This window comes from Echinops telfairi, unplaced genomic scaffold (assembly GCF_000313985.2).
Source record: "Echinops telfairi isolate 266 unplaced genomic scaffold, ASM31398v2 ScPeMD7_53;HRSCAF=182, whole genome shotgun sequence".
In the NCBI taxonomy this organism is placed as follows: Eukaryota; Metazoa; Chordata; class Mammalia; order Afrosoricida; family Tenrecidae; genus Echinops; species Echinops telfairi.
In genome coordinates, this window is record NW_022103951.1 from 2,474,481 (window position 1) to 2,496,813 (window position 22,333).

Here is a 22,333-nt window from a genome sequence, read left to right on the forward strand (position 1 = left end):
ATCTTTACAGAAGTAGGCAGCCTCAGCTTTCTCCCTGGGAGTGGTTGGTGGGTTCGAACCACCAATTGTGTGATTAGCAGCTCACCAGAACTCCTAATAGAATTTCCCTCCCTTGTTTTGCCTGCAAATTCATAGTGAGAACTAAAGGCTTACCAAAAATAAGTTTAATTTTTTTGGAGGGGGCGAGAATTCTTTAGACATGGGATTGACTAGGTGTACAAAAGGCATATAATGTTTGGTTCTGATTTTAATCATTAGCAGCCACTGATGAACACACCGCCTCCACCTAGATGCAGTACTTCATAGGATTTACTGGATCACAAAATGTGAATATTCTGTTTTTCCTTCATTATTTATTAGCTGGAAACTTGTGGAGAGAAACTGGCTCTCCTGAATTATTTTGGTTACCTGAGGTCCAGTACATGTTTGGAAAGAGTCAGGATAAATGTTTGAGTCAATGCTTTTATTTACCAATTTTCAAAACAATGAGTTGGTTCCTCCTGCTGTACAGCCGAGCAACGCACTGTTACCCTTGCTTATAGCATCACTGTGAAATCGTGGATTTGATGGGTAAAAAACACAACCAGAGATCAACCAGGACTTTGGAGCTGAAGCCTTAAAGCCAACTCACAGTACCCAGGAACGAGGACAGAGCAAAGGGTCAGAACACTTCTTCTATAAAGGGCAAGTCAGAGACATTTTCAGTCTTGGCCGGCCATGGAGTTCATGCCATGACACCTCAGCTCTGTCACTGTAATGTGAAAGCAGTCATGGACAATACATTAACGAGTAGGCATGGCTGTGTTCCAACAAAATTGTATTTACATAATCAGGTGGTGGGCTATATTTGGCTCACTGCCCCAAGTTCGGCAGTCCAATAGTGACTGCTGACATGGAGGAAGAAAGTCAAGGGCGCCACAAGGAAGAGAACAAAATACAGAATGTGGGACACCCCACATGACAGTTAACAGGAATTCGTCAGAGTCAATGTCACTGAAAAGTAAAGAAGAAACCTGGAAGGAGTTAAGGGAGCACTGCTTCCATTTCAAAGAGTTTCCCAAACATAAACATTAACCTTTCACAAATCTTAATACAAATAAACCAACTGTTAAAAACTATTTCTGAGAAACAGGACCACATAAACATGGACCGCAAATTTTAGAATATATCAAGAAATCACTGTTGATTTTATCAGATGTGATAATAGTATTTTAATAATAACATAGAAAGGGCATGATTTGAAAAATGCATACCAAAATGTAGGTAAAAGTGACACAGTATGTAAGATTAGCTTTAAAATATTCCCAAACGGGGGAGGAGGTGGTGACCAAGGGGCACAAGCATGGCAATCTTGCTAGCTGCTGAGTGAACAGCATCTGTTCTCTGAAGTAACATGACAGTGAGACCTCTATGGTGAACCAGAGATATAGATAAACCATAGATCCATGAATAGATTGAGCTTACACTAGCTCAATCAAAGAATAATTACTTCTTATGAAATGATTATACTTGACACCTCATTAGTTTTCAGGCAGGGCCTGATGTATGTATTTATTATATACACTTTCATCTACCATAAGCCCACTAAGGCTTCAAGAACAAGAGAGAGCTCGCTGTGCCCACCTCACCTCATTTTGGTGTGTCTTTGCATTCTGAACTGTCTTGATGCTCAAAGACATCACCACAAGTGGAGGAGGACAGTTCTCTTTAATTACATTCACCAGTTCTGGCTTCAAAACCATTGCCTCAAATTTGCACCAACTGACTGGTTGATTCAAGAACTCTGGAAGAGAAGAGAGGCAATATTCAATAGCTATTCACTGAAAAAGAAAAACTACACTTGGCTACTACACAGTGGGTCCGTGATTTGAACCCACCAGCAGCTCCACACAGTTGAGAACCTGTCCACTCTGTCCTATGGGATTGCTTTGAGTTGGAACCAATTCAATGCATCAGAATTTGTTGGGGGGTTTTGTTTGCTTGTTTGGTTTTTCTTAATGACTGAACCATTCTTCCAATTCCATGTGCACACATATGTTCAAAGAATCCAGGTTCCAAAAGAAGTTTAAAACAAAGGACTGCCTTAGAGTGAAACACAAATCTTTTTCAAGAGGATTCATGAAGACAGAGCAAAATACAGATTCAAGTATTAAAAGGGCCAAATAAGCACTACCTACAGTAGGCCTTAAACTCCCCGTCTTTTAAATGTCAGCAACTCACTATGTTAACAGCTGGGCCATATTAGCTACGGCAGAGGGATGTTTAAACAACAAAGCAATATGTGGGCTGCTTGGACTGAGGTCTCCGTCAGGTTAAACTGTGAGGCACTACAGAGATAAAATGACTCCAAATGCCTTCTCAATACCCACTCACAGGAAAATCTTGAGGAGACCAATTAAAAAAAAACGAAGTGGACACGCTAAAATAAAAAGAACAAATCTCTTCACTCCTATTTTGTAAACTAAGAGTAAACAAAGTCTTGCTTACGTAGATTTTTTATTTCAAGCCAACAAGGTCCTTTGATCTTTCTGTTCATCAAGAACAGTTCCAAGCTAGATGTGTTCGTCCCAAATACATGAGAGAACGTTTCCCCTTTCAAGTCCGGAGGAAGCTGTGGTAATTCTGCCTGCAAAGAAAAGGGGGGTGGGGGTGGGGGGATTTTGTTAAAATAACTATTACTTCACATTTTCCAAAGTCTATATTTGAAGTAAACAAAAGCCTCTATATGGAGCACCAGAAGAAATCCTTTGGATATATAAGAAATGTAATTTGCCACAAATGAAATCCAAAACATTTCACAGTAGGAAACAAAAACAATTCACAATGACAAAATAATGCATCTTGATGACACCCATTAGGAAAAAAAATAGGCCAAGAAGCTCCCCCAGAAAGAGAATTTCTGACCAGAGCTGCACATGCCTTACCGATAAAATAATCACCAAGTTAAGTGCCACTCCATTAGAAGAAAGCAAGCAAGAGAGCAGGGCACAATCAGTGGTACTCTCGGTACCACTGTCACCAAAATCTAAGTTTCCTTTGTCCAACATGTGGGATCCAAATACCAGAACGATGGAAAAGGACGGCTTTAAAAAAACTTTTTTTAAAGAAGTTATGGGCCAGTTAATTGACACCCTGTGACAATGACCTTGCCAATCACTGGCACTCCTCTTTCACCTTTTCCACAGCTCACAAGGGACACTTCAATGGTTAATGCTATTCAATGCCACTAAACAGCATTCACTCCATTTGACAAATAGTAATGCTATTTCAACTTATTTATTTAGAAATGCACACTTAAAAGCAGAGACGGGCAATGAAACTTGCAGTCTATGTCCTTAAATTCATTTTCTCCATTTCAAATTATTCCTTACTGTAAGTGTACCTCAATGAAAGGTGGGCTTACGGAGCCTTGCCAATACCCCTCATTGAAAGGAAAGTGAAAGGTCAAATATTGAGACATGTCACTCTTTAGCCCAAACCAGTAATTTTCTGTGTTTGACTTACCGAGTATTTAACTTCCAAGTACTCAGATTTTTCTGGGACATCAGGAATCTCAAAAGCATAGTTCTTTACCACTATCTGTGTAAGCAGAGATTTTAAAATCGCTAAGACAGAAAACTAAACACAAATGGAAACAAGCAATATATACACAATGCACATGACTATGTTTCACCATCATCACAAAGAGAGCACCCTTAGAGAACAGAAAGGTAAGCAAAACCAAAGGGCATCTTTTCCCTTCACCTGGAACCCCAAACACCTGGTGGTTTGCCTTAGCTACTAGAGAACCTAGAAATACTTGTACTCAAGAGCAGATTAAAAATTTAAACTATGTTTATGCATTAAATCATTTGCTATTTGATAATTATGTAAGTCTATCTTCCCTTTTTTCCCTATATTCCTAAAAGAAGAAAGAATTAGCATTATGATTGAACGAGGGTAAGTCAAAAAGTATTACTACTGGGGGTCAAGTTCATACATACATGGGTTTATTCCAAACAAAAGGTTTTAAAGTTTATCTCTGTGATCACTGGATGGCTCCAAAACTGTTCTCTCAGTAAAACACTTGTCTTAGTTGCATTAGGGTGCCTTCAAAAAAAATTTCAATCAAAATAGTGGCTTCTTCTGTCTTTTTTAAAAATCATTTTACTGGGGTTCTTACAGCTCTTATCACAATCCATACATACAGCCGTTTTGCAGCACATTAGTACATATGTTGCCATCATCATTTTCAAAACATTTTCTTTCTACTTAACCCCTTGGTATCAGCTCATTTTCCTGCCTCCACTCCCTCCCTCATGAACCATTGATAATTTATAATTATTTTTTTCATGTTTTACACTTACCACTGTCTCCCTTCACCTACTTTTCTGTTGTTCATCCTCCTGGGAGGGGGTTATATGTTGATCATTATGATAGGTTCCCCTTTCTTCCCTACCTTCCCCTTACCCTCCTGGTATGGCTACTCTCAATATTGGTCCTGAGGGGTTTATCGGTCCTGGATTCACTGTGTTAGGAACTCTTATCTGTACCAGTGTACATGCTCTGATCTACCAGGATTTGTATGGCAGAACTGGGGTCATGATAGTGGGGTGGAGGAAGCATTAAAGAACTAGAGAAAAGTTGTAAATTTCATCAGTGCTATACTGCATCCTGACTGGCTTGTCTCCTCCCTGCGACCTTTCTGTAAGGGGATGTCCAGTTGCCTACAGATGGCTTTGTCTCCACTCCACCCTCCCCCTCGTTCAAACAGATTTAATTTTTTGTTTTTGGTCTTTACTGCATGATATCTAATCCCATTGACACCTCATGATCACACAGGCTGACGTGCTTCTTCCATGTGGGCTTTGTTGCTTCTCAGCTAGAGGGCTGCTTGTTTACCTTCAAGGCTTTAAGACCCCAGACGCTCTATACCCGGGCACCATCAGCTTTCTTCACCACATTTGTTTATGCACCCATTTGTCCTCAGCAATCGTGGGAGGAGGTGAGCATCACAGAATGCCAGGTTATTAGAACAAAGTGTTCTTGCACTGAAGGAGTACTTGAGTACATGTACATAGATCTATTTCCCTATCATCATATACATATCTATTTACAAATGTACATGCCTGTATTTAGACCTCTATAAATGCCCTTTGCCTCCTAGTTCTTTCCTCTATTTTCTTTTACTTTCCTTTGTCCCAAATAATGGCTTCTTAAGGGACTCTGCTTAATGGAATCAAGGCAAGGAGATCTGTTCAGAAGGTTTGGGTGACTGATTTTTGGAATTCTCGGGGTAATCTTCATAGATTTTCTTGAAGAACACAAGACAAGCACAGGAGCTTATGAGGAAGAAGTTTTCAGAAAATTGAAAACTGTATTGGTGAGGAAAAGACCAGCAAAGTACTACAGGGGGATTTTCCCCCCATCATGACAATGTACTTGGCTCATCTTTCAAAGATGATGAGCCTATGAACTGTCCTAAGAGAAATTCATTGGGAAACCTTACTCATCCACTCTCCAGCCCTGATCTAACCCTTTCAGACATTTTTGTTCCCAAAACTCAAATTGAAAAGGAACACAATTTGAGCCCATCAAGGATGCTAATACTGCCATTTTGACATGGTGTAAAATCAAAGTGCAGTACTCTCCGAAGAAGGGCTAGAAAAATGGAAATACAGCCTTCAGCCATGTACAGCCATAGATGAAGGATGGATTGAGAAACAAAAGCTTCAAATTTTGATTTTCTGATTTTTATGAAAATTATTTTATAGCAATATTTTACTTACCCTCCTAGTTTATGTATACTGAGTTCTTCCTATGTGCCAAAGACTATTCTAATCATTTCATAAAAAATCACTAATTTAACCTTTCCAAAAACTCTTCAAATAAAATATTCTAATCATTTCATAAAGTCACTAATTTAACCTTTCCAAAAACTCTTCAAATAAACATTATTGCTTGCAGATGAAGAAACAGGCACAGAGAAGCCATTCATTCAGTGCTTGTCCAAGTTCACACTTTAGGGATGTAAGCAATTGGCCATCAACAAAGCTCAATGAATTCAAAACGTTAGCCTTCTCTTCAGCAACATGATCCTCCCTTTTTTATAATCACTAGTAATAGCAATCAGTATGTTCAGTGAGCTACATCCTCATCATTATGGCCAGAGGCATCAACTAACTCACTACTAAAAACAATTTTATTTCCCTTATCTATCCTACAAATAAAATATTTTTATTATTCTATCAAAAGTATTCTAGTGCCTGACTTTTAAACATTAAACCCCGCCTTACCCCTGTGGGAGAGGAACAATAGAAATTTGGGTGAAAGGAGACAAGAGATGGTGTAAGATATGAAATTAGTAATTAATCAAGGGTTCACAAGGGGGAAGGGTGGAGTGATACCAAGGGCTCAAATAGAAAGAAAATGCTTTTTAAAAAATGATGGCAACAAATGTACAAATGTGCTTGACACAATGGATGGATGTATGGATTGTGATAAGAGTTGTACGAGCCCTCAATAAAATGATAAAAAAAAGAAGAGAAAAACTCAACTTAAATGTCTACCAAGACAACCTGGCAATAACTAATAGAAACAAGATCAGTTCTTCTCTAGTTCAGAATAAGAGACCAAGACCTACTGTAAGCACTGTAGGCAACTGATTGGCTAGGAGTTATCTTCCTATTCACATTATGCTTTATAAACAGCTTAAAGAGGAAGGAAAAAATTCATGTTTATGAATCTTACACTTATACCTATGAAATCTCTAAGCAGTGAATTCTAGTCATGCAGAAAACATTTTGCACCAACAATGTGCTAAATCAGGAAATAAACAATTAAGAAACAGAACTGGGAAAATCCATCATTAAATACAAACCTTAGACTTGAATTTCATAAGTTTATATTTTGTTGCTATTTTACCATCAAATTCTTCATAGACATCTTTCATTGTCACTGGAGTTCCAGTTTCTTTCCCTGTATTTAGGTCAATCTTCTGTTCTCCCATGGAGAGAGGAGTTGCATGGGTGGGGAAAAAAATAATTGTATGTAAGATCTTCTTAACAACCCAAAACCTAAGTCTAAACCCATTTCTATGTATGCACACCCTTTTACACATTAATATGCCAGTCTTATAAGATCAAAAATAGACAAAGACAAAAAAAAAATGTCCTAAGGCCAAGCCCAATGCCTGAATCCCCACTAATAGCATCACAAAAGCAAATCAGAGAAATAAAGTCTTTCGAAATGGTAGAGTACGTCAATTCTGACCAAGATGCTCCAGTTAACGTAGAAGGAGAGCACACAGGGCTGGAAGGAAGTGGGGATGCCAAGTCCCACTAAAGGCACTATATTCAGTGGCCATAGAGAGAATGGCATGGCTGCTTACGCAATGCCAATGTGAAAAGTGAACCCAAATGACATGTCACATTTTAGTGTAATATACGCTCAGCGTCAATTACAGAAATGAGAAGTGAGGGGGGAAAAAGCATGATCAAATAAAACGCATTGACATTTATATGCTCTAACAAGTTGAAAAACTGAGCTTCCATTTCTCTGGCTTTTCCCAAACTTGAATTGAGCGCTATCAGAGGCCTGGAGGTGCCCTGGGTCAACAGTTGGCTAGCTGAACAAAAGGCTAGGCACTCAGAAGATAGATGTGGCAGCCTGCTTCCATAAAGAAGTCTGCCTGGGAAATCCTGTGCTTTCTTCCTGCTAGGAGTCAGAATCAAATCAATGGAAATAGATTTTTGATCTGGTAAGGGAACTGCTGGCCCTCAGTGGAAGGGTCATTAGCAAGAAGCCTCGGGTCTGTGGATACCTGACAGCCTTGTGGCAGAAGAGGGTTGGTAGGAAAAATACAGAATGTAGGGTACATACAATTACCGGGAATAAAAAGCTAATCACTAACCGTCTCACGGGGAAGGAAGTAGAGCGTCCGCTCAATGTTTTTCACCATGATACAGCAGCTCATGTGGGAACTGAATGATTTAATCCAAACTTTGCCAAACAGGAATACCACACCTGAAAGAATTATGGAAAACCATGAAGAACATTTTCATTACATTCAATTAAAAAGTAACATAAAGGCACACTCATATATGCCTTTGTGATAATGCTTTCATAGCAAATTTCTATCTGCTGCCACTCCCCAACCAGTGTCATTCAAGGGCTTTCACCATACAATACTATCATGGTGGCAAAATCTGTGGACCACTGAGAAAAAAGGAGGCAGACTCACTCTCTAGCTTGCACATAAACATTTTCACTAATGCGAGAATTACCCAGATTCAGAGAAACCAGAAGAGCACACTATTCTCCAACAAATCTCATATTTAACCTTCTTGTGAGAACTCACAGACCTAAGAACCGGATACAATGCTCCTTCTCAGAACTCTCAATTCTGATAAAAAGTAGTATCTATTAGGATAAGGAGCCCTGGTGGGGTGGTGATTACACATTGAGCTATTAACCTCAAGGTCAGCAGTTCTGCAGGAGAAAGACCAGGCTTTCTACTCCTATAAAGTGTTACAGTCTTGCAGAGCCTCAGGGGCCCTTCTATCCTGTTCGACAGGGTCACGATAAATAGGAACTGTCTTGTTGGCAGTAGGTTTGGCTTTTGTGGTTTGGTCTATTAGGATGACCTACGGTGCATCAGTTACTTTTCCATAATGTAAAATTATGGTGGGGAAAGAGTAATTCTCATTGAGTTTAGTCCACAAAATAGTATTTCATAACAGGGTCCTACCTTTATCCCCTATATCCCCCTTCCTACCACACAGGCTACTTAAGATGCTACTTGGAATGTGCCTTTTGTCTCCGTTCCAGCTTACATGGTCTAGTAATCAAGGTAAGAGCCATTCTCCTTTTGAGATTCCCAAGTAATGGATCCAAATTCCAACTTACAGTGACCCTGTAGGATACAGTAGAACTATCTTTCTTATTTATTTATTAACCCCTGGGTTTTCAGACCATAGCTCTTTAAGAGAGTAGACAGCCTCATCTTTCTCTGGTGGAGTGGCTGGTGGTTTTGACCTGCTGACATTGCAACACTTAACCCCTACACCACCAGGACAAGCAATGGATACCACAGGTAAAAAAAAACACGCCTTCTGAGACATCAAGGCATGGCCCCTGAAAAATAGCACATGGGCTCCAAATATTTAATAGTCTGTCCAAAGATTTAACAGTTTGCTCAAGAGATGGCCACTTTGCAAAATATTGGGACCTGTGAATAATTAACCAGCAGGAACTTAGCATAGCCAATCAACAGACACTCATAAGAGGCACTAAGAAACTCCTGGCACATGCATCGGCTACTGTTCATAAGGGCGATTACCCCAGTCTCACAAGACAGCTCATCAGTGCATTCTTTTTGTCATTTGTCCTGACAGAAATAAGACCTTCGAAGAATGTTCATTTCTACAGATAACTAAAATTCTTAAAAAGAGCTGTGTGATTTTCAGCTGTGGGGAGATGAGGGGAGGTGGCGGAGAAGGGAAGGGAGGACTGTGGAGATGATTAAAAAAAGAGAAAAAAAACCACAGTAGTTCGAAAAATTAAAAGTCATCCCTCACGACAGTTAAAGACGGAAAAACAAAATTCCATGCAAAGAAAAATAAAGACCCTAATATTGGATTCAAAGATTCAAATAGCTCATTTTACAGTCAAACTAATATCACACTTCAGGCAACACATTTGACACTGTTTATGCCTCATTTACCACAAAAAGATCATGGTAAACAAAGATTACATTCCCCCCAAAGTTACTAGCTGAAACCAGGTGCAGTCAGGATTATTCAACCTTGAAAAAGTCATAATGAAGACAGGATATCTTCCCATATGCAAAGAGTAAGCTTCTTTTCATAATTATGGAGCATTCAGCAACAACTGACTGACTTAGAATCAGGAAGAAACTGAGAGACAATGGCAGGGTCTTTGGGAGTACTTAGTTTATATTAGCAACATTGATTTCCCCAAGCTCAGGGATCGTTACCTTCTATTGCAATGAAACTCTTCAACCCTCTGAGATTAGAGAGTTGCTTTTTTTTAAACCATCTTATTTTTTTAACCCCTTGGCATCAATCACCGAGGAAAATGTATCTTTACAGAGGATACAACCTGAGAAGGGCCAAGGAACAGCAGAGTGGGCCAAGGGTAGGGTGCCTTGAGCACTCTCACTGAAGAGCTGGCCATTTGGATCTTTCTAAGCCTCCATTTCCTCAGTAAAAGAATTTGTGTCTCCCATGCAAGAGACTTCAGACGATTTGATTCCCCAGCCAATGTACCTTCTGGGTAGCTCACCATCACCCGTCTGCCCATAGAGGCTGGCAAGTTAGAATGATGTCAAACAGGTTTCAGAGGGATGCGCATCAAGACTAAGACCGCTAGGGAGAAAAGGTCTAGCAACTGACTTCCAAACTCAGCCAGTGAGCACCTTCTGGATGACAACAGTTCGATTCACAAGTGATTGTGGGCATGGCGCAGGACTAGGCCACATTCATTTTGTTGCAGCAAGCATGGGTGCTGCCAGGAGGCAAAGTCCAATCCAAGGACAGAGGAACAACATAATGAGTTACTGTACTGGACGACCTGGGAAACCGTCTCTGATACCAAACATTTCATTTTACCTTAATATCTGGATGGCAGATCGCAGTCTTTTTCAACTGTGAAAGGTTTCTCAGTATTGGTGGGAAAAGCCTATCTGTGACTATGGTTGGAACCAAACATTCACTCAAAACAAACCAAACTCACTGCCACCAAGTCAACTTCTCCCTATGGTGACTTGAGAGGACAAAGTAGAACTGCCCCTGTGGGTTTCTAAGACTGTAACTCATTACGAGAATAGAGTTCATCTTTCTCGCATAGAGCAGCTTAGTGGTTTGAAAGAGCTTGCCTTATGGTTACCAGCCCAACACAAAACCCACTACACCACCAGGACTCAGGATCAGAAATTCAATAACAATTCAACAATATCATAAGTCAAATGTTTCATAAGTAGAGCTGTGTTTCAATGCCACAATCTTGACACCCATTGCTATAGACCAGCGCGGTCTGGTAGAAACGTTTGAAACGACATGATTGGTCAGGATCTGTGCAGTGCAATGATAGCTGCTCGAACTCTGTGGCCACTGACTACTCAAAATGGGACTGATGCCTGAGAAGTCAGAATTTATTTTTATTTCCTTTTAATGCATGAACTTGAAAGAGTCTAGGGTCTTCCATGGTAGACAGTACCGTTCCAGACCCTCGCCCTGCAAAATGGCACTATTTACTAATAACAGCATCGATGGCTAGACATAACAAGGGCTGCAACTTCTTCCAGTTCTGATCCTTAGCAACTGGCACTAGCCCCAAATGCTTTATCTGCATATTCACCTTAGGGGCTGGGGAAGCTTCCAAGCCACCTTGCTACACTACTATGAGGTTTCAGGAGGCTAACTCAGCAAGAGCAGCAGGTGTAACTCTGGTTCTCTGAACCCTTTAGTGCACATCTACTGGATTTCAAAAAACACTTACTGACTACCTATTATGTGTCTGGCATTGTGTTTCATGGTGGAAATCTAAAATCCCAAGCTTCTTTTGAGGAAGGGAAAAACACAGAAATGGATCATTTCAAAATAATACGACAAATGCTAGGAGAATTGGTCTGAGAGGCTTGCAGGTGAAAAGCTCGTAGGCCAGTCTGGAGTCTTGGGAAGACCTGCAGGAGATGCCACCCAAGTGGAATTTGGAGGAAGAGGCCAGAGATAAGGGCATTCTAGTTAGACCACACACCCTGATTAAAGAGAAACCGGTATTTTAAAATAGCAAGGGACATACAGGCACTATTTCTGAGGCATAACATCTCTACAGAGCAGCCATCAGACGTTGTTCTAAGGGGTTGGGACTTCCTGGTACAGCAGTGGAAAGCCACTGAAGAATTATTATTATTGACATGGTCCAAATTACCCTTCTGACCAGTCAGCCTGAAAGTAATAATGGAGAAACACAGCTTAAAAAGCAAGTAGGAGAGTGGCCAAGGTTTTTGACAGGCAAGAAAGGGTCAGGGGTCCCACAGTGGTGACGGTGATTGAGTAAAAGAAAATAGGTTGTCTATTTTAAGAAGAGAGAATGGACAAGACTTGAAGAAAGTAAAAGAAAGGAGTTTTAAAGAATGATTCTCCACTGGAGATCCCCTTGCAGAGGGGTCTCAGGGAGGAGATGAGCCAGTCAGGGTGCGATGTAACAATGATGAGAAATACAACCTTCCTCTAGTTCCTAAAGGTTTCCTCCCCGCTCCCACTACCATGACTCGAATTCTATCTTGCAAGACTGGCTAGACCAGAGGAGGTACACTGGTACAGATAGGAACTGAAAATACAGGGAATCCAGGACGGATGAGCCCTATAGGACCAGTGGTATGAGTGGCAAAACAGGGTGGGTAAAGGGAGAATGGGTAGGAAAGAGGGAACCGATTACATGGAACTGTGTGTGACCTCCTCCCTGGGGGACAGACAATCAAAAAGTGGATGAAGGGAGACATCGGACAGGGCAAGATATGACAAAATAACCATTTATAAACTATCAAGGGCTCATGCGGGAGGGGGGAGTGGGGAGGGAGGGGAAAAATGAGGACCTAATGTCGGGGGTTTAAATGGAGAGAAAATGTTTTGAGAAACGATGTACAAATGCGCTTTACACAATTGATGTGTGTATGGATTGGGATAACAGTTGTATGAGCCCCAAATAAAATGATTTTTTTTAAAGAAAAAAAAAAAAAAGAATGATTCTAGTTGCCTGGGCCCCGTAAATGAGACGTAGGACAGTGGTAAGTAAGAAGAGCAAAGCACAAGGAGCAAACTCAGTACGGACTCCAGGAAGGCTGCATGACACTGGTGTCCCCAGAAATTGTACAATGGGCATCCACGGTTGGGGCAATGGGTGGGGAAAAAATAGGCATGGCTAAAGTAACCATACTTGTCAGTCTACCACCCAGAAACCAGTAACAATGAGGTGGGCGCACAGACAACCACATCAACGTATGCTAGTAAGATCCTGGCATTTTGTGAGTCATTAATTCACAGTCCTGTCTCATTCAGATGACCTGGGAAACATTCAAGATTCCTCCCTCAACACTCACATCCAACCCAGCAAATTCCTATCAAATTACCTGGCATATACCATGTGTTCAGTAAAACAAAAATTACTGAGCAAAGGAATTATTGACTGACTCCATTGAAAATGAACTCCTAGGACTTCAGATACAGCAATAGTGAACTACAAAAACACATTCCCAAACCACATGATTTGGAAATTGAGCATCTACTAGGATTATGCACCCAAACAGCTCTGCTCCATCCAGTGGCTCATGTACTTACAATGAGTGAGCATCACAAAAACTGGAGCAACTACTGTTGTTAAAGACATATAGTTAACTTCGGGAAGATTACCTGGTTGGTTGTACTGATCTTCGTAAGCATCCAGCCAATAAAACTGCAACATTTGCTCCCCATTTTCCCCTTTCGTCAGTGGGAGGTGACTGTTATCCAAGTGAGCATCCTGAGATAAATAGCTTTCCTCTTCTTCCTCACCCATGTCCATATAAGAATCATTGGAGACAGTACTTCCTCTACAGAAATCACATTCAAAAAGAAAATGAAACAATATCTTCCCAAATCCAGCAAAATAACTGCAGCGGGATTTGCAAGAAAAGTCATGCAATGCTTACAAGTGTGCCTTGGTCTCTTTCCAGGGCTCTGCCACGTGCTTCACCCCTTTGGCTGGTTCATTCTTGTGGTCATGTATCTTAGCAGTAACAGGCTCCACGGTCACCTCAAGTTCCATAGGATCATCAAAATCACCATCTTCGAAATCTATGGCCTCCGGCTCCTCTTTGTCTTCCGGACGTGCAGCCTGCGCTGTGTCTCCTACACACACCACCACACACTCACCTGCTGCACTCTTGCCACGGAGCAGAAAGTCCTCCCACGCACTCAGCTGCCCACCTCTTTCCCTGCTCTGTCCTGGCATTTTGGTCCCCCAGCCCTAGATTAGACTATTGAGTATTGTTTTGTTTTGTTTTGTTTCCAACTTCCTGCTACCAATTCAAATTTTTCACTGAAACTTGTCATTACAATACCTTCAGAACCTCTGCCACGTTCCACTTTGACAGGGCCTCCTTGTGTGACAGCACTCTGCAACTGCTCAGCGCCCTTGGCCTTCTGCCTGATGCCAGACTTATCAGCAAACTGATGCACAGGGGAAGCTGCTTTTCCTGAAAAGACTGCCTATAAATAATGTGACAGGTTTAGCCAGTTGGGCCTGAAGACTAAAAATCTGTAGCTGTCCTATCTTGACCAGATGGAATAGTTCCCATTTAACAAAAGATTTTCAGCAGCCACCTAACAGCTTCAATTATGTTGCTGCTACCATAGGTTTACTGAGGGGGTGGGTGGGCAGGGGGAGAGTGTTTCTGGAAGGAAAATGATTGCATTAGCACAATTGGAATACCCAGAATAAATAAACCCATACTAGTGACTATAGTTCTACTCTGTGTGGGGGCCCCTGTGAGTTAGAGTCAACTTGAGGGAGGAGACGTTTTGGTTTGTGTTTTGTTGAGTGACTACGTTACTATGGGAGGAAAAAAGAAAAAAGGTACATGCACACATTGAAGAAATACATAACACTCTTGATGACATGGAAGTTCTAAATCAAAACAAAAATGAAGCCCAAAGCCAACAAAGTAAAGATTACAAAATCATGGAGATTGAGACTGAAGGCATTTCTGCCTCTCTGACCTTGGGGGATTCCACCAAGAATGGACTTCTAGCTCCAATGATTCTTTTCTTCTTCGGTATTGTTACAGGTGGGACGGTAATTTGAGATTTCTAAAAGGAAGGTTAAGGCGGACAGTGACTGACATGCTTGGTTTATCCCAAGACAGAAAAAAAGGACATTTCTTTACCCATTGAAGTCCGATGAGTAAAACATTTTTTTCACCTTCCCTGCTCCCCCCACAGATCTATGTTCATGCACTGTGGTTACTATAGCAACAAAATTAGACTCACAAGAACACCAGAATAGATATTGAATAGATATTGAACCCACACTTCACCAATTTTGTTTTTCTTTTTTAAAACTCAACATACTTTTCACTTGTCTTTCCCAGAATGTTACATTTTTCAAACATCGAGGGAGAACCACATGAGGTTGGTGTTAGTTGTGGTAACGAGTGGCCACTGATGGAGGATTATACACTTCGAAGTGAGAGTTCTGTCCGTCTATCTGTGCAATAGTCACAGCGGAGCACAGGGCAACAAAAGTCAGTCTGTTTGAGTTCTACCAGGGCAGCTCATTGTCTTTGCCCTCCCTGCCCCTCAGAAATCAAGACAAGGTTCTCAAACCTAAATGTGCCGACTGACAGGCTTCGATCTATTTCGGGAAGAAACACTACGGTAGCAGAGCACAAGCAGGGTGCATTCACCGAACTGACTTCTGTGTATATTCGTACTCCTTCAAACAAACACTCAAGCGGCTCCATCTACAGAATCGAGCTTGTAACAGCTGGGAGCCACTCACCTAAAATGCTGAGAAGAAACCAATTGAAAGATTTCCTTAGATTTTATATATATATATATATATATGAGCCACTCACCTAAAATGCTGAGAAGAAACCAATTGAAAGATTTCCTTAGATTTTATATATATATATATGAAGAAACCAATTGAAAGATTTCCTTAAATATATATATATTTTTTTTTGGTGGTAGGGATCTTGCGTCTTTTTTAAACTCGAAAAATAGTTTTTATAATTACTCAACTGTCTCTACAGCCTATGCTCCCTGCATATTATACAACTCCTCAGAAATCAACTTACCTCCGTGCTCAGATCCTGTAGAAGGTTACCTAGTAGATTATCCTTGGACAAGTCCACGTTTTTCTAGAAATTATAAAACGAAGGTAAAATGAATAAGCGCCACATGTAAAATTGTCACCCAAACCACTGAATTGTGAAAAGAAGAATCAATCTAGTTGGCCCTTGGCTCTTCATTCCTCACACTGAAAGTTAATCTGCTCTTCACCCATTTTCACCACCACTATATTACTATTTCACACTAGGGGGCTTCAAAAAGTTCATGGGATACACCACTCTTTTTAACATATTTAAACCACTGAATTGTATGGGATGTGAGTTATGTCAAGAACACTGCTTAAAAAAATAATATACTTGGAAACTAGAAAAAAATTTCTTGGAAAAACTCCATTTTAATTCTATTTTCCACAAACTGTTTAAAGCCACCTTATGCAACTCCTAAATCTACAGTTCCCATTTGCTCTATTTTAATTATATCCCATAATCCCCATTAATTCCTAAAATTTAACACTGTCAACTTTTCATTTTTTCCAGCTCTGTATTTCCAAGAACTAGCCAAATTCACCCAAAATTCTGCAACCAACTTAATGACTGAGGCTGAAAACAATTCCTCATCCAAATATGTATTGAGCACCTATTGTCTGCATAACAAAATATTAAGGCCACTTCACAACATCAAGAACAAAATAGAAGAAAGCCATAAAGCTCACATCTGCAGTTTTCTTTCCAGCACTAGCAATGAACATTGATTTGATATCATTTGGTCTTGTCACTGAAACCTTCTTTACATTCTTCTTCTCTTTGGTGGATCCTTTATCTTTTCCTGTTCAAAGAGAAATTGTTTAGAAACATTCCATCATCAAAAATTCAAATGGAAAATGCTGTGAAAGACATATTTACAACAATGTCAACAACAACAACAAAGCACCAGCTGCTGCTGAGGCTGCTTCTACACCACCTAAACCCTCAAGGGTTTCGGTTTCTTGGTTTGAAGGTTTAAGGTCATGACTTCTGGGATGTCCCAATTAATTGGCCTAATAGCACATTGAATGCTTCAGTTCTACCTCCTCCTGGCTCACTATGTAGTGCCTGGGGTCTTAACAGCTTGTAAAGTGGCCATCCAAGACACAATAATTTGTCTCTGTTCACCTGGAGCAACAGAGGAAGGAGAGTCTAAAGCAGGACGATGAGATAGAATGTGTGGCAAATTGCCTCCACAAAAGCAGAACTGGATGATGCCTGCTACTATTACCCAACAGTTTGACCAAAGATTCCATAGAGGAATCCTGATCAGAAGGGGAGAAATCCCCAGAATTTTCAAATGCTCATGGACTCAAAACTAGAAAATCTTAACTATGATTCGAAATTCATTTACACTAGGAGAAAAATTTGACAAATTCAGCTATACTATAAAAAAGTTTAGAAATGAACTGGAAGAAAATATTTGTAATATATGCCACAGATAAAAGACCAATTTCCCATAGATGTATGTGTGTGTATACAGGAAAAAGGGCCAAAAACTCAAAAGGAAAATGGGCAATAAACGCGAACAGACGATTTACATAAAAGGATACATAAGCAGCTTTTAGTTTCATAAAAGACATTCAAATCCATTGTGTAAAAGAAATGTCATTGCAACCACATCAAAATGCCATTTGTTACATATCAGAGCAGCAGAAATTCAAAAGCTTAACAACATATTCTATTAGTGAGGCTGTAAGGAATGACATACTCTCAAACACTGTTCACAAGTGTAAGATAAGACAACCCCTGTGGAGAAGAACATGATAATATCCAATAAAACTTCATGTATATTTTACTCTCAAAGTCAGCGATCTTACTTCTAGGAATTTCCCCTGGGTAAGATACCATAAACAGAAAGCTATTCAATGTAATATTGTTTGTGATAGCAATGTCCAGTCAAGGAAACCGGTTGACTACACTATGGTAGATTCATATAATGGTCTATTATGCAGCTATTTTTTAAAAGTTAAGAATTATCTATAAATTGATATGGAGTGATTTCCAGGATATCTTGCTCAATATGAATAAAGCTAAGTGAAATCAAAAGAAAAATACCTTTGGTGTAAGCGTGTAGCACAGGAAATAAGACCTTACTGGGCTCCTAGAGAGGGACACTGAAACAGTGGGGACTTCTGAGTGAATGGTGGCAAAGCACAGAACAACAATGTGTAAGACGAGCTGCCTTTCAGAATGTCTGTCAAAGCCTCATCTCCACTGATGACTTTGTTGGGAAGAGATGAGATGGTTATGGAAAGACAGAGATGGCTCATTTATTCAAAAACTACTTTCTTGCTGCCAGTTACCGGGTTCGGTACTGAGATGACCAGACCAATCCTTTTCTCGAGAAGTTCACTATCCATCCAGTCCATTCCTTATCTGCCAGAGAAAATGAATACTGAGCTAGATGATGATATTGTTCAGGATAATAGAAAATTAAGATGTCCAAGAACTATAACAAATATCTCCTCAGCTCAAGGAGATAGAAGAAGCACGTGGGCTCATTCTCTTCTTCATGGACTATAAACGAGGAATAGACAATGAGCTATGCAGCTACTACATGATATCAGTGACGACAATTTCCTCCTTATACAAGTTGACAGAAATAAGGAAGAAGCACCACAAAATATGAATGGATGAACAAAATAATGAATGGGCAAACACAGGACATCCCAGAAAAAGCAGACACTTTTTTTTGGTAAAATGAAGCACAAGAAGACTAGAGCAGAAGCTAATAAAAATAGCTACCAATAGGAGAGTCACTCATTTATGTATTACACTGTGGTGGCTTGCATGTTACTGTAATGCTGGAAGCTATTCTACTGGTATTTCCAATACCAGCAGGGTTACCCACACTAAGACAGATTGGGAAGAACTACTCAGTTATCGGCTTCTACAAAAACTGGCCAATGAAAAACTTAGATGCAGCATGGAACACAAAATTAATGCCAAAGATGAGCCCCTTAGGTTAGAAGGCACTACAAATACAACTGGGGAAAATCTAGGTGTCTCCTCAAAATAGTCGACCTTAATGACTTAAGTAAAGCTTTGGGGACCTTCGTTTGCTGATGTGGCATGCCTCAAAATGAGCATACACAGCTGCAAACATCCATCAATAATCAGTGTGTAGAAGGAAGGAAGTCGGAATCTAGGAAATGTGGAAAGCAGTAAAAATGAAAGATCAATATCCAAGGCATTAGGAAGCTGAAATGGACTAGAGCAGCCATTGCGAATCAAACGATAATGGCCAACTGTGCCGGGAATGACAAATTAAAGATGAATGGCATCATATTCATTGTCAAAAAGAACATTTCATGATTTACATTGCAGTACAACACTGTCAATGACAGGATAATATCCATATGCCTACAAGGAAGATCAGTTAATAAGACTATTATTCAAATTCATGCACCAACCACCAATGCCAAAGATATAGAAACTGAAGATTTTTACCAATGTCCGCAGTCTGAAATTGACCAAACATGCAATCAAGATGCACGGATAGTAACTGGTGATTGGAATGCCAAAGTTGCAAACAAAGAATTGGTAGCAAATCAATAACACAAAAAAATTATCTCAAATTGGTTTCTAACACAACACTGACTACACAGTCTTAGTAGGAGCTATGCTAAGAACAAGTAAAACTATAAGAAACCATGAACTCTGTCAGGCAGTTAGGAGCTTTGGTGGTGAAGCAGGTTACATATTGAGCTGTTAATCAGAAGGTTAGCAGTTCAAACCCACCAGCCAAGTCATGGGGAAAAGATGAGGCTATTTGCTCCTATAAACATTTATAGCCTTAGAAACCCAAACAGGCAGCTAGTTCTACTGAAAGAGTCACTAAGAGTCAGAACTGTCTTGATGGCAGTGAGTTTGGTTGGGGGGTTTTGCTCAAGCAGGCCATAGGTCTTGGAGCTATTACAACTGCAGCATTCATAGCTATCATAGGTATTCTGTCTATTGTAGGTCAGACATTCTGTCTCAGAATACTGATGAGATCGTAGGGGAAGAATAGTGTTCTCCTAACTTGGGATTTCAGATGCTCCAGTTAGCCTTTGGGACACTTTGGGACGTTAGGCCTGAATGATGTAGACAATAAGGACTGTGGCGTTTCTAGCAGTCAGCACCCTTGTCTCTCAGAATGCAGTCTTTTCAGTATGGTGTTGCCCGGGAGCCCATAAACAGAAAAAGAAGACTATGCAATGATCTAGAATCCGCGCTGTAGGGCCTTATATTCTACGTGGTCCACATTGAACTAGCCAGATTGGAATGAGAACTGAATTCTAACCCAGTGACCCTGCAGGGAGTCATCATCCCAGGCCCACCATTGTTACTGGGGCCACAGATAGTTCTTGTCTTTTGAGGATGCCTTATTTATCCCTGAATAAAGTCAATGGAAATCAAAACCATAGCAACAGCATCCATGGAAGCCTGACCAAACAATCCAGACTAGAGTGGTGACGAAGAAACTAAGCCGCAAGAGAGGGTCATTTGGGAATTCTTTTCTTCCTTCAGGGAGCTTAGAAATCAGTGTATTGAGTTATACACTCAGCAGAAAGAGAGATTTTCCAAAGACTGTCTCTGAGGGCCATGGAAGGAACCACAGCACACAAGACTTCAAGGTGTTGGAAGGAAGATGCTAGCATCCTCAGGGCATGGTTTGATAAGTGGCCCCCTTTACCCTTCCTCCTTCTGCTTCCTTTATCTTCCATTCTTGTTGCACATTATAACAAGGTAAGACTAGAAACTATTTAAAAACCCAATGCTTCTGAGTCGATTCCAACTCAGTGACCCTATGGGACAGAGAAGAATTGTCCCCCATCAGGTTTCAAAGCTGTAAATCGGGCGAGGTGGGGGGGAAATAATGTCCAGCCCTCAGGCCATATAAGGCCTGCTAAATCATCAATACCAGCTAACATCACACATCTCACCAAAGAAAAGCACTTACAGCAATCACAGTAGACGTGAGCTAATTAAATGTTTGACCAGTATGGCCCACAAATGATGTTAGAAATATCCAAAGTCATTGGCAGGAAAAAAGTTCTCCACCCCTGCTGTCAATCTTTACAGAAACTGACTGCCACATCTTTCTCCCTTGGAGCAGCTTGTGGGGCCATAAAGGAGGCCTTTGGGGTTACAGCACCGCCAGGGCTTATTTCCCTGCAAATGATGTGCCTGCCACTCAAAGTTACCTAAAGTCTGAACTTTGAAAAATTTCAAACAGAAAACAAGTCAGACCCTCAACCCAGTGCTCCAAGATGTGAATGCAACATGCCGGCGTGGAGTAGGGAACCAGTGGAGAGGTCTGAGGGGCCGGCCCCAATCCCAACTACATGGACACTTGCCCCTCCCCCCAGAAGAATTTATTTCAGAGGACAGCACTGAATCTGCAGCTCCGGGAGAGGGGCATGTCTGATCAGAGCACACGGGAGCAAATGAAGGAGGAAGAGAGAGTGGAGCACATCCTGGCCCACCAAGCCTTGAGGATGATATTCTCGCTCAGAGCAGTCAATCCATAGAGAAGACCACATGACCGGACCCACTATGAGACACGACATCCCTCGCTGACCTATAGCCCTACGGGGGACAACACTGGAGACACAGTGTAACAATTCCACCCAATCTGATCCCATCACACCGAGGCAAAACACTAAAGGGGTGCAACAGAACAGCAAGGGAGCAGAACAACGAAGTCCCCAAGGAATACCAAATATAGACTTTGGGGCAAGGGCTTGGTAGCCCATCAGAATCGACTAGAACACACTCCTAAAGGCCAATAAATAGTCCTTGAACTAACTACAAGCCTTTCTTTCTTGTTGTTGTGTTTTGTTTTGTTTATTGTCATTGGCTTGTTGTTGCTTTGTTTTGTTGCTTGATTTTGCTCTGTCTTGTTTTTGTGCATGTCATTATCTCCACAGGTCTGTCTAAATAAAATAGGCTGGATGAACAATCTGGAGGAGAAAACAAAGGGGCCGACAGTTCCGGGGGGACATGGGAGAGGGGGAGGGGGGGGGAAAGGAAGTGATATTAACAAACCAGGGACAGGGAACAACAAGTGATCCAAATTGGTGGTAAGGAGGGTGTAGGCCTGGTAGGGCATGATCAAGGATAATGAAACCAAGAGGAATTACTGAAACCCAAATGAAGACTGAGCATGATAGGGAGACAAGAGGAAAGTAAAAGGAAATAGAGGAAAGAGCTATGAGGCACAGTGCATTTATAGAGGTCTAAATAAAGGTATGTACATATGTAAATATATTTATATATGAGGATGGGGGAATTGATCTATGTGCATATGTTTATAGATTTAGTATTAAAGTGGCAGATCGACATTGTGCCTCCACTCAAGTACTCCCTCAATGCAAGGAATACTTTGTTCTATTAAACTGGCATTCTATGATGCTCACCTTCCCGACACAATCGCTGAAGACAAAGTGGGTGAATAAGCAAATGTGGTGAAGAAAGCTGATGGTGCCC

At 40.8% G+C, this 22,333-nt stretch overlaps 1 protein-coding gene across 3 annotated transcripts in view; it reads right to left on the bottom strand.

Annotated features, from left to right (window-relative positions):
- Nucleotides 1-22,333, bottom strand: part of POLA1 (DNA polymerase alpha 1, catalytic subunit) — a 333,656-nt gene that overhangs the window by 298,800 nt on the left and 12,523 nt on the right. For all 3 annotated transcript variants that reach the window (XM_045290755.1, XM_045290756.1, XM_045290757.1), the window contains exons 5-15: nt 16,546-16,658; nt 15,839-15,901; nt 14,760-14,849; nt 14,102-14,249; nt 13,691-13,889; nt 13,413-13,591; nt 7,892-8,004; nt 6,860-6,976; nt 3,505-3,579; nt 2,488-2,626; nt 1,629-1,783 (exon numbers count right to left, since the gene is read on the bottom strand). In XM_045290755.1, the coding sequence (XP_045146690.1) occupies nt 1,629-1,783; nt 2,488-2,626; nt 3,505-3,579; nt 6,860-6,976; nt 7,892-8,004; nt 13,413-13,591; nt 13,691-13,889; nt 14,102-14,249; nt 14,760-14,849; nt 15,839-15,901; nt 16,546-16,658 (1,391 nt within the window). The remainder of the gene's footprint in view (nt 1-1,628; nt 1,784-2,487; nt 2,627-3,504; nt 3,580-6,859; nt 6,977-7,891; nt 8,005-13,412; nt 13,592-13,690; nt 13,890-14,101; nt 14,250-14,759; nt 14,850-15,838; nt 15,902-16,545; nt 16,659-22,333) is intronic.